Source organism: Cordyceps fumosorosea, assembly GCF_001636725.1.
Source record: "Cordyceps fumosorosea ARSEF 2679 chromosome Unknown scaffold_25, whole genome shotgun sequence".
In the NCBI taxonomy this organism is placed as follows: domain Eukaryota; kingdom Fungi; phylum Ascomycota; class Sordariomycetes; order Hypocreales; family Cordycipitaceae; genus Cordyceps; species Cordyceps fumosorosea.
The window spans coordinates 45,192-58,474 of record NW_017387325.1 but is presented as its reverse complement, the minus strand read 5'-3'; the positions used below and the strand labels follow the sequence as shown (position 1 = coordinate 58,474).

General features: G+C 53.5%; 3 protein-coding genes across 3 annotated transcripts; 1 reads left to right on the top strand and 2 right to left on the bottom strand.

Annotated features, from left to right (window-relative positions):
* Positions 1–257: 257 nt before the first annotated feature.
* Positions 258–3,147, bottom strand: ISF_07886 (chitin synthase 1; the record flags this gene model as incomplete). The annotated part of the gene is made up of 3 exons (XM_018851489.1): positions 258–395; positions 446–3,004; positions 3,070–3,147. The coding sequence occupies 3 exons, from the start codon at positions 3,145–3,147 to the stop codon at positions 258–260; spliced, it is 2,775 nt and encodes a 924-aa protein (XP_018701228.1).
* Positions 3,148–7,893: 4,746 nt separating this feature from the next.
* ISF_07885 (Membrane anchor Opy2) lies at positions 7,894–9,179 on the top strand (the record flags this gene model as incomplete). Its single annotated transcript, XM_018851488.1, has 2 exons — positions 7,894–7,942; positions 7,999–9,179. 2 exons carry the CDS (start codon positions 7,894–7,896, stop codon positions 9,177–9,179), a joined length of 1,230 nt encoding a protein of 409 aa, XP_018701227.1.
* A 1,659-nt stretch (positions 9,180–10,838) lies between these two features.
* Positions 10,839–11,712, bottom strand: ISF_07884 (ras-2 protein; the record flags this gene model as incomplete). Its single annotated transcript, XM_018851487.1, has 2 exons — positions 10,839–11,444; positions 11,608–11,712. 2 exons carry the CDS (start codon positions 11,710–11,712, stop codon positions 10,839–10,841), a joined length of 711 nt encoding a protein of 236 aa, XP_018701226.1.
* Between the last annotated feature and the right edge of the window lie 1,571 nt (positions 11,713–13,283).

Below are 13,283 nucleotides of genomic sequence, written 5' to 3'. Positions count from 1 at the left end.
CATGTACTGAAATATAGTGTAGTATACTCAACGTAGGATATTAAATGAAGCAATCTAGACTTAACGCGAACCATTATGAACAAGGTATTTGCATGAACCCCCAGCCTGGCAAGTGGCGAGCGTCTCCCACCCTCGCCATGCATAATGCCTCCGGCCATCTTTCCAACCGGGCCGTACCATTTTTGATGTTTCTCCAGACATGATGCAAAAAACAGACGACAGAGCTAAAAACAGGCCATGATACAAACGTGCGAAATTTACCTCCTCGAGAAGCAGCACATGAGGCCAGTCTTGCCAAGGAACCAAAGGAACCCGATGAATCTGACAACAGAAAGAACCGCCGTGGCATACAAGAGGAACTTGAAAAAGTTGGCAGTGCGGACCGAGGACGATTTCTGTTCAAGTTAGCAGTGAGCGCGAAACCAGACCGGGGCGGGGAACATACGCCTATTCCAAAGCTGTTAAAGTTGTCACTCGTAATGACAATGATGAGAATAATGTTGGAGAACAGCCAGCACACAACCAGACCGGTACGGAATGACTTGTACGAGTCCTCGACATCCTTGGCCTCGAGCTCCTCCTCCTCCTTGAATGGTGCGAGAGCACGGCGCACCGTCTGCTCAAACTGGCTGTCAATGTCTTCCTGCTCCTTTTCAATTTCCTCCACCACCACCTCATTCTTTTCGCCCTTGGTAATGTTGGCCGACGGGAGCGCTTCAGCCTTGTCGGAACCCTTTGTACCCCATGAGACGTCGTGCCAGTTGTTGAAGGCGTAGACCATGAGGATGTTGATGTAGGTCGACATGAGAACCAAGTAGTACGGGAACGAGTGGAACATGTGCCATGGGTCCAGGTACAGGAAGGATGCGAGGAAGTAGAGGCCGTAGATGGTGATGAGCGCTATGAGAATGACACCTGCTGCTCCTTCTCCCGAGAAGAAACTATTCACGAAATCCTTTCCGGAATCTAGCTTGATTTGTTCCGAGATGGGCGTGTTGAAGGCGCGGGCCACCAGGTAACCAGAGAGCACCAGGATATATGTTTGGATGAGACCGAACAGCATGAACGAGGCAATATAGGTAAACTTGGAACCCTTCGGGCGATTACCGAGAGCCAGGATAAACTGCAGGATGACAAAAGCCAGGTAAAAATACTTCAAGAGCGCGTTGATCAAGGGCGTCGCCGTGTCGCCAAAGGGCCAGCCGTGATGTTCCGCGCCGCCTTGACCGCCAACCACGGGCGTGCCGACGAGATCCATGATGACAGTGGTGGTGAGGTAGTAAGAAGCCAGAGAGAACCAGGTGAAGATGAGGTTGAAGATGTTGTACAAGAGCTGAACGTGGAGGAAGATCATGCGGATGATGTTGTGACCACTCTTGTACATGCGGCCAAAGTGCATGAGGGAGTAGAGGGTGGCAGCAAAGGAACCGTTGAGCCAACGGCGACGCTGGGAGATGAACTCGGCAGCACCCTCCGGCACGTCAGTTTCACCCTTGGCGGCCTTGATGTAAGACAGATGCCACTTCTGGCCAGCCTTGGCGACGAGCTCGAAGCAGAGAATTCTGTCTTCGGCCAAGAACATGTTCTTTTTGAAAATGTTCATTCCATCGATACCCTTCTTGCCCAAACTCTTGGATAGGGTATGGTCACCGTGGAAGTACTGCTCCAGAGGGCGGCCCATGATGGCGCGGAAGCGGTAGGCCGAGAAGGCACCGGGCAGAACGCTAACGTAGCCAAACGAGCTCTCCAGGGGCTTATCGAGAATGTTGGAAATCTTGTATTCGAAGTTTTGGACGGCGACGAGGGGGTTGAACAGCTTCTTGCCGCCCTTGCCCAACATGGCGTGAATTTCGCCACAGGCACCGCCGAGGTCCTTGTCGTTGTAAAAGCCTTCCCAAAGGGCGAGCAGCGAGCGGGGGCTGGGCTTGGTTCCAGCATCGAGCAGGATGCAAACCTCGGGGTTGAGGATGCGACCAAAGGCGTTGAACAGCCAGCGGTGAGAGTTGATCTTCTTACTATTCTTCTGCTTGAGGCAGAAAATGAACTGGACCGGGGGCAGGTTCTGAGGGTTGTCGCCGGTTGGGCGAATCAGCTGCTGGTTGGGGGTGACAGAGAGCTGGGAGGTGTACTCGAAAATGTGAGCAACCGTCTCCTTTCCGTCGACGTCCTTTTTGATGACACCATCCTGGTAGATGCCGACCGTGGCCAGGACATCCAGGGTGTTCTTGTCGGCCTTTTCGATACCGTCGAAGACGAGGCAGACGACAATCTTCTGCCAGGCCGGGCCGCCCTTGTTCCAAAAGGTCGACTTCTTCAGGTTGACAATGTCGCGAATGTTTTGCATGACACCGTGAAGGGTTCTGGAGAGCAGAACCTTGTCTTCGTTGTAGTAGGTGATGGCAATGAGCAGCTCGGTGTGGCGGTTGTACATTCGAGGGCGCAAATCGTAACCGTTCTTGAGGGTAAAGTCGTTGGGGTCGCAGGTGGCAGCGGTGTAACGCATCTTCATGAATTCCTCGTTGCCGCCCTCGACGTCGCGGTAGCGAGGCTCGACGGCGTTCTTGATGGCACTGGGGACGGGGTAATCGATGGAGAGGACGGAGCCCTGGACAAGTTTGACTTTTCTGGTGTTGAAACGCTTAAGACCGCTGCCGTTGCCACGGCCGAAGCCGCCAGGTTGCTGCTGGCGCGCCATCCAGCTTTCCTCTTCATCCTCGACGGTGGATGCGGGACGACCGTACGGGAAGTCGTGCGCCTGGATGAACTGGCCGTCCTGACCGTACTGACCGCCGGCGCCGTAGCTTTCGTAGCCGCCGGGTTGGTGCGGCTGGGACGCAGTCTGGCCAGCGCCGGGAGCATACGACTCGGTCAAGCTGTAGGTAGAAACAGGGCGATCGGGAGGCTGGGGGGCGCCGAGACGGTCGTGCTCGTAGCCGGAGCCGGGCTGTTCGTTGAGGAGGTAGCGGCCAGCCTCTTCTTCGTGCTCGTGGGGGGGCATATGATACTTTAGGGAGGTCAGTCCAGGTGCCGACGGTTAGGGCGTGGGAGAGGGGTCGCGAGCAGACGTACATTGCCGCCCGGGGGCAAATCAGTAAGCTGGTGGCCAGAACCACCAGCGTAATCGCGATTTTGGCCGTTGTATGCCATGGTGGTAAGGGGGGGGCTCCTGGGAGCAAACAGAAACGCTATGCTGGTGTGATTAGGCTGTGGTGGGTGGCGCAAACAATGATGGTGATGGGTGAAGCGGCCAGCCGACGGTTGGGTGTGTGTTGATGTATGCAGAAGTGAAGAAACGTTTGTGAAATGTCTGTGTTTTTATTGCGTCGGCGGCGCAGTAACGTGAGAGCTGCCAGGTGATCGGATGGATAAGGGTAGGTGAGCTGTAGGCGGTAAGGATGTTAGTAGTACCCAAGGTTGGTGACGCCAGTAAGTCAGGGCAGCACAGCAACAAAGACTGCGCGGCAACCGACCTGCTGGGAATAAGGTTTGAGATGGGGAAGCAGGGGAAAGGGGGACGAGATGGAAGAGGGGGGAGAATCACGAAGCGATGTAGGGGCCAGGGAGGAGATGGTTGAAGTACCAAGAAAGAAAGAAAGAAAGAAAAAAAGGGAACTGACGGCATGCACAAAGAGGGCAGTGAGAAGCATTGGCGCGTTTTGCAGCAAGGGTGATGTTTCGGGGGCAAGCAAGGCAAACGATGGCGGGTACCGTGGATTGCGTGTATCTTTGGCGGGGAATCAAGTATCTCGAGTGGAAGCTAAGTGGCTACAGTGTGGTGTTAGCGCGCAGGAGGATGGGTAACAGGCTGGCTGGCCAGGTGGTGCGAGGCAGCTTCTGCCCGGTTACGAGGCTGCAAGAGGCTGCAAGGCAAAGCTGAGTTTGGTGAGTGGCCAAAATAACCCCCTGTGTCTCCCTTGACTCCCTCCATCCAAGACAGCAGTTTTTTTTTTTTTTTTTTCACAGGAAAATCTACAGAGAAGCTGCCTCAGCCCAGACATTGATCCAACCGTTTGAGAAAAAAATGAGGGCTTTATATCTGTAACATCTTTTCTGTACAAGATTGAAGTTCGAGAAGTGGGTTTTTGAGATACCTGCTTGGCGGCGGGTGCCGCTGAGCCACCATGCCCATGGCCACTGTGGAGCCTGTCAGACATCGTCCACTGCCACTGGACTGGTGAAAGAAAGGGGACTCGAAAAGGGCCCCAACCAACAGGCCGTCGGCTTGGGTTCAACGGGCACAAGCTGGTGTTTTTGATGGATGAAAGGCGCGTCCTGGAAAAGGAACCGAGGCTAAATTTGGTCTCAATTTCGATAGGAAATTTTGATGGATTTTTTTCTTCTCAATATGAGCCTTTATATCCCGGCTGTATTCCCAAAAGCCTATGTGAGACTCCCAGACGCAGACCCCCTGCGAGCTAACTGAGATATCATATGGGATACTTCGAGGTCAACAGCCGAGAGGCAGCTCCTACGGTTGCTGCTGGATTCGATCCCTTTTTGGGTTAATAAAAATAACGTCCATCCCATCTCTTATGCTATTTTCGTCTTCCACAAGCTTTTTACAGCCGTCAGATGAGGCTGAGCCAGAGGTAGGTTTGCCGCAATCAGGGGCTTGCTCGTTAAGTCACCCGGTGAGGCTCCCGCACGCATAATAACCGCCGACCTGGCCTAGTAGTTAATGAGAGCGAGCCTGAAATTTCATTCACTCCCAGAGGCAACTGATAATTCCATATATACGGTTCGTCCTATGCAACTTTGTTTTGTCTCTGGTTCGGTTTGCGGGGGACAAAAGTCGGATGATTGTACTCCGTACTTGGCGATCACTTACGCGACTCGCTGCGGGCCTTATTACGAGTCCCTTGTATACGAAGAGAATATCATTGGAGCATAGTTATAACACGCCTCGCAACGTACTTTCACCTGAGAATTGAATGTACCGGCAAGCAAGCAGAATACATGCTGAGTCGGGTGCTCCTCAGGAGAAGCACGTATTGAGAGGCAAAGCAGAATCAAGGCCACGCACATCACAGTGGGTCCTGGACACCGGCTGGCTGTGCCCAAAAATAGCAACCTGGATGACCCGGGATTAGCCTGTGTCCTGCGGCTCCTCACTGAGGCGGTGCTCAGGTCAACCAACCACTGCCAATCTAGCAAAGTTCATTCCACGCATTCCATCCGTAGCCACTCTCTGGCTCTCATAAATAGTAGCGCATGTTGATCAACCATTTTTTCCTCAAGGATCAGCCAGTTCAAATTTCTCTGGTTCTCTAATGGAGGCATGGCTTGCACCCTTTTTACGCGCTCGTACCCAGCCGGCCAGCCCTTCTTGTGCTTCAACCCCACCACACCACACTGTGCTGAGCAGACACTCTTCCACCAACAAACACATTGCTGGCAAAGCTGCCGGCCACCATGATGGATGCCGTCCTGTCTTGGGTTCATGCAAAACAAATCTGTCTCGTAAACATGCGTCCGTTAGTGTGTGGCTTTCCCGGCTTGCCAGTTACCTCCCTTTGCTTCTGAGGCCACGCGTTCTCCGATGCCCAAGGTTTGCGCTTGGCGCTGAGTATCTTGCTAGTCGTGTCCGAATCTCGTTGAACTGGTGGCGCGGCAGGTTGGGCCGATGAACCCGCCAGACAATGACCCGGATACCCGTAGTCTGAAGTTTGTCTGTGTCTAACAAGTCGACTCGTCCTCGACAGAGTACCGCCATCGAGGATGTGACCCCTATGATTGCTGTGGCCGCTCTGGACGAGATACGGCCCAGGGGGCGCGCATGTACGTCTACCTGGCGCACATGTACTAAGCTGCGATTTCAGGCACAACGTACCGCTTGGCCTACTCGTGACTTGGCCTCTGGAGTTGTTGCGACTACTCCGTTGAAAGAACGATACCTCTGCCCTTATCATTTAACTCTAGGGTAGTACTGGCGCTTGATGGTAGCGTAATGTGGGCTGGATTACACGACAACGCACCCGCCAGAGATGCACGTTGCCAACTATCCACAAGGCGGCAATGAACTCTCACACGGAATGCACCGATAAGTTCGTTCTCTATTATGCGCCTGATGCAGAGATCGCCGTCCCGCGATGCCGTGACCCACGCGCGCTGTTACAGCCATATGCGACGCCGTAGTACGTTTCAGAAACTCACCGAGGCGGGAAGCGAATAAGCATGATATCCATTCACATATATGAGACCTAATCCCCCTCCCCTCTACCTATTGAAATATTTCATTCGATTCTCGGTAACAGATGGCCCCTATGCCCCGCGTTCCAATGGGTGCTTGATCACGGCAGCTACTCCAGCTACGCTCACGTACCATGAGCGATCTCTCGGGGATCAATAAGCTCATGGGTCTACGGATATGACATGCAGAGCCGATGCACGCACAAACCCGGAGACGACCGACCGCTTCCTACTTCGCATTTATTACTTATCGAGTTGCCTCGAGTAGATGGATTTCATGGTCGGCCTGTCTGTGCGTGTGAGGCAATGGGCCGCCGGGAGCAGTACACCGTGGCAAGCAAGGGCGAAAAGAAGAAATGAACGCCAAATTGGTAACGGCAACGTATTCGCCTCGTGTAACTACTAACATATTTGACAATGAAATCCTGCCTCGTACATACGCCGATGTGCAACGACGTGTAGGTAGAGTGGAGGCGGGCTTGGAATGCAGCCTTTCGCGTTGTGCAACCTCGTTGTCGTGACCTCTCATTCACAGCAGCATCCAATATCACGCCACAGCCAAGAGAGAGGGCGCCGCACGGGTATTCGTTGACATTTATCGAAACTTGCCCCTCATTTTTGTCAAATGCACCCCGATCTGCGCAATCAACAAGAATAACAGCTCGCGGCATTTTTACTCGCTGGCTGCTTGAAATTAACCAAGTATGGTACCTGACGACAGTGGCCAGCCGAGGGGACTTTAGTGGACTCCAGCGGGCCTGCCGTTGCAGAAGTGGTGGTCGGCCGCTGTAAATTGGTAGGCTTGCACTGGCAGGTGTGGTGGGCTAGCGTACAGTGCGCACTCTTGGGGGGGTGCACTGTGGTTCTGGAGCGCGACCTGCGCAGGCATCCTGCATTAAGATTTCCATCGCACGATGCCATACAAGATCTGTTAAGCAGGTAGACAGCCTGCAGTATCTTGAGCTGACGAAGCTAGGACTGCACCGTGCGACGGGATGCGCATAGATTGGGCTTGGCCAGCTAATCCTCTCTCGGGCCTAGCGGGCGGTTGCCCCTTGGCCCCAGCGCTGAAAAAGACGCCTTCTTCAACGCTGTGGCAGCACCTGAGTCTGCTGTAACGGTGGTACCTTTAGTGCCTGTCCCTGGCGCTCCTGCGCGCCGCCCACTACGCTATTCCATCCACCAAAGCGTTGAAGGAAACAGACAGGCAGGTTCCCGGGTCCCGACCGTCTCAGACGCCCCAAAACGCTCCTCTTCTCCTCCTCTCCTCCTCCATCTATCTCACTCGACATATCACTGCCCGAAATTCGACATCACCAGCCCTTTACCGGCAAAACATCCTGGTCGACTTCCGATAAAGACAATTATGTCTGTCGCTTGATTCTCGAATCACCCCCTCTTTCCCTTCTTCCGCGCATATTCAATCAGAGCTAGTTCTCTGCACACTCGTTCCACAACCCCTACTTCCTCACGTCTTTCGATCGCTGGCCGACTCTACGTCTTGTTTCTTCATAATTCTCGCCTATTATTCTTATCGACAAATACCCTCCCTTCTAACGCTCGCCTTGTTTTCGATTCCGCCTCACGTTCATTTCAATCTCGCGACTGCATCATCCGCAATTGCGACACCTGCCGACTTTTAATCCCTCGACACATTCATCTTCAAGCACAAGAGAAGCATACCCCTCGATACCTGCGGCAGAAATGGCAGGAAACACTTCGCCTGCGCGGGACCTGTCGTCTCTCAACTATTGTACGTGGCCCCTCTCCTGATTGAAAATGCGTGCCAATGCTAACTTGGCCGAACAGCCGCCAAACTCCTTGTCCGCCAAGATAACTGCGTTGCTTGCAACGGGGGTGAAAGGCTCGTCTGTCCAGCTTGTCCTGCCGGGCAAGTTTGTGGATTCACTACTCAGAGCTGCACAGAATGTCCGAAAGCCTTTTGCGACGGCGGCAGCGGCGGCAGTAAGACCAACCCGACCACCAAAAGCCACGACGGCCCCAGTGCCGGCCCGATCGCTGGCGGTGTTGTCGGTGGGATCATTGTCATTGTCCTCATCACATACCTCGTCTGGCGATTCCTCATCAAACCAAAGCGAGCCAGCCGCCTCGATGACCGCCATACCTCCATCTACGAAGCCGACAGCACTCCCGCACGGGGCGTTGAGAAGAATAGCCAGGCGGGCCTTGGCCGCCGTGCCTCGACGCACACCGTACACTCAATTGCGTCGACCGTCTTAACTCGCGCCTCCAACATCATCCAGATTGCCTACATTCCCGGAGTCACGAATCGCGCCACTCCGACCTCGCCAGATGTTTTGGTGCCCCCCGTCCCTCCCATCCCTGTCAACCACACAGAGGCTGCCAACGGCTCCGAGCACTTTTTCGTGCCCGGCAATCTTCGCGACTCGACCTACTCTGGCTTCTCCACGACATCGGATAGAACCTCGTACGCCCCACGCTCGAGCATCGCCTCGACTATCTACGGCAGACAAGCCGAGGTCCAGACGGCCTCGCAGGCCGGCATGCGCGCCAAGCCCACCGTCGTCAGCGTCAAGCCGGGCATCAACGCGCCTCCTGTGCCCGTAATTGACATGGAGCGATTCGCACCGCCCAACCGCCCCGACAGCACAGTCAGCACCTTCAGCGTCGGCGCAACATATACGGCCACGCAGGGTCGCGCCCAGGTGGTCAAGGTCGGTGGACTGAAGAAGATTGACCTTGGCGCCAAGCAAGAAGTCAGCTCCATATCCGCCGCATCGTCCAGCAACTCCCTGGGCAGCAGCAATGTGAGCTCCGAGGACGTTGGCACCATCCACATTGCCCAAGAGGTAGTACCGCGTGTCAAGAGTCCGTTTGCCGACCCTCCTAGCAACACAAGCAAAGCGGCAAATCTAGCGGCGATTAGCGAAGAAAAGGGTGATGGTGACGCTCACAAGACGAGCAAGACAGATGGGCCTTTTGGCGATGAACATGCTACGAAGGAATAACGACGGAATCTGGAACTCAATCAGAAAAAAGAACAAAAACAAGACAAAAAGAACCAACAAGACTTTTTTTCTATCCAAGCACATATGACACTTTTGTGTGTTTTTCTTTTGACGGGGGATTTTTTTTTAGCCGGAGAATTACGGACAAGGCGCTTTTGACCAGACGGGACAGCGTTGATGCTGTTGGGGGCGAGTTCTTTTCTCTCTCTCACCTCTACTGACGCGGATTGGGAATATTTGTTATCTTGTCAACATTTCATGCTTCTTTTCATCTCCCTACCTTTTTATGGGAGCTTGTCTATTTTTCTTTGTCGTTTTGTGGTGGGCATTTAGCGGTCTTTTCTTCTTCTCGGTACCGACAGCAGTTGTCCCAGGGTTTCTTTTTTTTTCTTGCCTTTTATCCTCAATTACAGAGACGAATATACTTTTTTTTAACAATGTTCTCTGCGTGTGGGTGTATCTCGCTACGGGCGAGTGTGAATGTAAATCTCCTTTGCCTGTGAGAGAATGTCAACGTGAGTCTGGGGTGCGCGTGAGTGAATTTGTTGTTCGTGGTTAGTTGTCTTGTGCCTGTTTAACAAGCCCCCCTTCTTCTGTAAAAACGAACACCAAAAACCCAGAAAAAAGAGAGAGGTGGTTGTGTGCTTTGGTGGCTTGCATGGCTTCGTTTGCCGTGCGAGTCAACCAGGTGCATTCCGTTCCCATCCATCCATCCCATGCCCACTTACCCTCCGCTGGCCCCTGCCAAGTGGCTGCTGATTCTGGAGCACTTTTTTTTGTTAGTTTCTTTTTGGCTTCTTGGTGGTCGACTCCTCTCATTGACGTCTACAAGGATCAGTATGGACAATATGCATCAGGACAAAATGGACATTTTGGAAATGGGTCGAATGTCTTTTAGCATCAACCAAATATGTATAGTCTGTCGCTCTGCAGCTCTTTGTTTTTTTTTACCATTCTTCTTTGCAAGTATAGACGTGGAAAAGAGATAAAAAGAAAAAAACAACAACAACAAACGCAAAAGCCTCCCATTGCTTCGTATTATGCAGTCCCAAGAACCACGGCCAGTCATGTATCAGTCTGTATGCGGAGAGCAAGGTGACAAGGGGAAGATTGGAAGTAACCGTGGCAAGGAAAATCAAGGCGAGAAGAAAGGACAGTGAGAACAAAAAAAGGGATGTGACCATTTGATGGCTCCCACACATGTGGCTACTGAAAAGCAGAAACAGAAGCAGAAGCAGAGCATTTCCAACCTTGGCCAAGAGACGTAATACGTAAATGTCGTTAAAAAAAGACCCAGCGCCCCAATATAAAAATAAAATAATATGCCTCTCTCTTTTCTTTCTTTTGGTGTTCGTACGCCGTTCGCCGATTCGAGAGGCGACAGTGACGAGTGCGTCATTGTCGAGTCTCATATGTTGCAGAGTAGGAGTTGTCGAGGCCTGGTTTTGCCAAGGCTATGCCGTCTACCGGACCACCGAAGCGAGTGGGAAGGGCGATTGAGTAAAATAAACCGAGACGGGATGATTGCGTGGGAGCCAAATTGCAGGGAGCGGGAGGAGAGGTCGCTGGTGGTGGTCATGGTCATGGTGGTAGAGGTGGTGTGCATAAGTAGAGCCGCCCAGATGGCAAGCAACAAGTCGGACATTGGACTCGAGTCGCTCATAAAATGGTACAGCGGCCCTTGCTCTTCTCACCGTCCTTGCGGCGGGACTTGTGGGAATCACGGTCGCGGCCGCCCATGTCACCGTTGCCTGTGCGACTACGGCCGCTGGCTGCGCCCTGGGGACGGGAGGCCTGCTGGCGCTGGCGACGGAGGACGCGGACGACGTCATAAAAGGCCTTTTCGACATTGATGCAATTCTTGGCCGAGGCCTCGACGAATTCGCAGCCGAGCTCGCGGGCCAGCGCCTGGCCCTCTTGCGTAGACACCTCTCGTTCGGTGACGCGATCACTCTTGTTGCCGACGAGCATGATGGGAACGGGCAGCTGCGGGGTGGCGGCGGAGATGGGGGAGCCGGGATAGGAGGGCGACGAGGCGCACGACTCCTTGACTCGCTGTATCTGGTGGTGGAATCGCTTGATGCGGGAAAAGGAGGAGCGGGATGCGATGCTGTAGACGAGGACGAAGCCCTCGCCATCACGGATCCATTGGTCGCGGAGGGCCGTGTATTCCTCCTGGCCGGCAGTGTCGAGGACTTCGAGCATGCATGGTTGACTGTCGATGACGACCTGCTTTCGGTATTGATCCTCGATTGTTGGATCGTACTGGGGGAGAGGAAGGGTCAGCGGATTGAACAAGGCCAATCGATGGGAAAGGTAAAGAAGATTTGGATTTGCATGGTTGGCGGGCGAGAGCAGCGCGAGGGAGGTTGATGAGGATGAGGCCAAAGGCTGGCAGGGATTGGGGCTGAACTGGCGCAATACTCACAGTCTCGACAAAGTGTTGCAGACAAAGCTGAATGGTGAGGGCAGTCTTGCCCACGCCACCGTCGCCGAGGACGACGAGCTTGTACAAGACCATTCGGCCCGCCATAATGGGCGACTGAGTGTGGTTGAGAAGCTCGGGGTTGATTTTGTCGAGATTGAAGGTCGAAAGGTCGAAGGAGGTAGACAAAGGCGGAAGCGTTCGTTGTTGGGGGGCGGGGAGGGGTTCAAGGAGCGACCTAGTTAGTAGCGGCTGGTCCGTACTAAGAGGGGAAGAGCGTAGTCGGCGTGAGGAGAGGAAGGAGGGGGGTTCGGGTCGAGAAATTGAGGTAACGAGGATGCAGACAACAAAAGGAGAGAGGGAGGGAGGGAGGGAGGGAGGCAGGGAGGGAGGGAGAGAGAGAGATGTGAGGCGGCTATAATAAGAGCGAAAGACGCGCGAGAAAAAAAAAGAGATCGAAAAGGAAGAGACGGGGTAGGAGGAATAGGGACGGGAATGGGTCAAGCAAGCAAGCAAGCAAGCAAGCAAGGTATGTAGGTTGGTTGGTAGGTAGCTTATTAGGAGAGGTTGAGGTAGGCAAGGTACAGTAAGTGACCTAGAGAGGTAGACAAGGTTGGTAGGAGGTAGAAGTGAGGTAGTGTAGAGGGAGGGTAGAGGCAGGGGAGGCAGATGCTGAAGAGGAACCACACAGCAGACACAGCAGACCTACAGTGGATGTGTGGTGGCGGTGCGGCGAGCCAGTGAGGAGTCAGGGAGGAGAGCAAAGCTGCTGCTTGCGTGCCTAGGGAGCTACCCCAAGGTCGAGTACGGTACCTTATCCATGGGGAGGGAGGCAGGCAAGTACCGAAGTATGCCGGCACGGAAAATAGATTAACATGTACCAAGACAAGGTAGATGGCTCGTTTAGTATGTACTGCCAGCAGTTGAGTTCATCAATCATCCATTTACGAGTCTTCTGGTATTTGATGAGCGATGGCGAGTCGTGCGGGCGTGGGCTGGTTTACTGGCACAGAGGAGAGAATGGCTGGTGAGGACTACTACCTATGTATGTATACAACATACCTAGGTTGTAGGTACCTACTCTGGGCAGGCGGGTTACTTAGTAGACCTCGAGGAGACCTGTCCATGGACGTTGAAGAGCTACGCCGAGCTATTACGGCGCCAGCTAAGCTTGTACGTGGGTATATGTACCGGAAACAGAGCGAGCAACATTAATACCTACCTGTATTAGCTGGCGGGCTTCTGGTGGCGGCCACGGTGAGCAAACGGCCTCCCAACATGCGAGTTAATCCGTATTGTATCTATTATTAACTAGCACCCAGCAGCACAGATGTATGTACGTCCATACCAGCCTCATCTACCAGTTCTTGGATTGATATGTGCACCGAGTACGCGCGGAAACTTCCCTGAGCAATTGGCAGCGCGCCAAAGTCTGCGGGCGTTCAAGGTGGACCGAGGTGGCGCTAATAGAGTCCTGTCCCCGAAAACAGGTACCTACTAAGGTAATGACTGGTAGAAGCGTTGATAGATAGGTTCGTACCCAGATGGTTGAAATCTGGTTCGAGAACCAGAGATCAAGTACAACTTGACAATTCTGCCATGATCGAAACATCCAACTCTGGTAGCAGGAAACAAGCTCCGCCAGCCAAGCTAGTTGAGGGATGGGTACGGGAGTACGT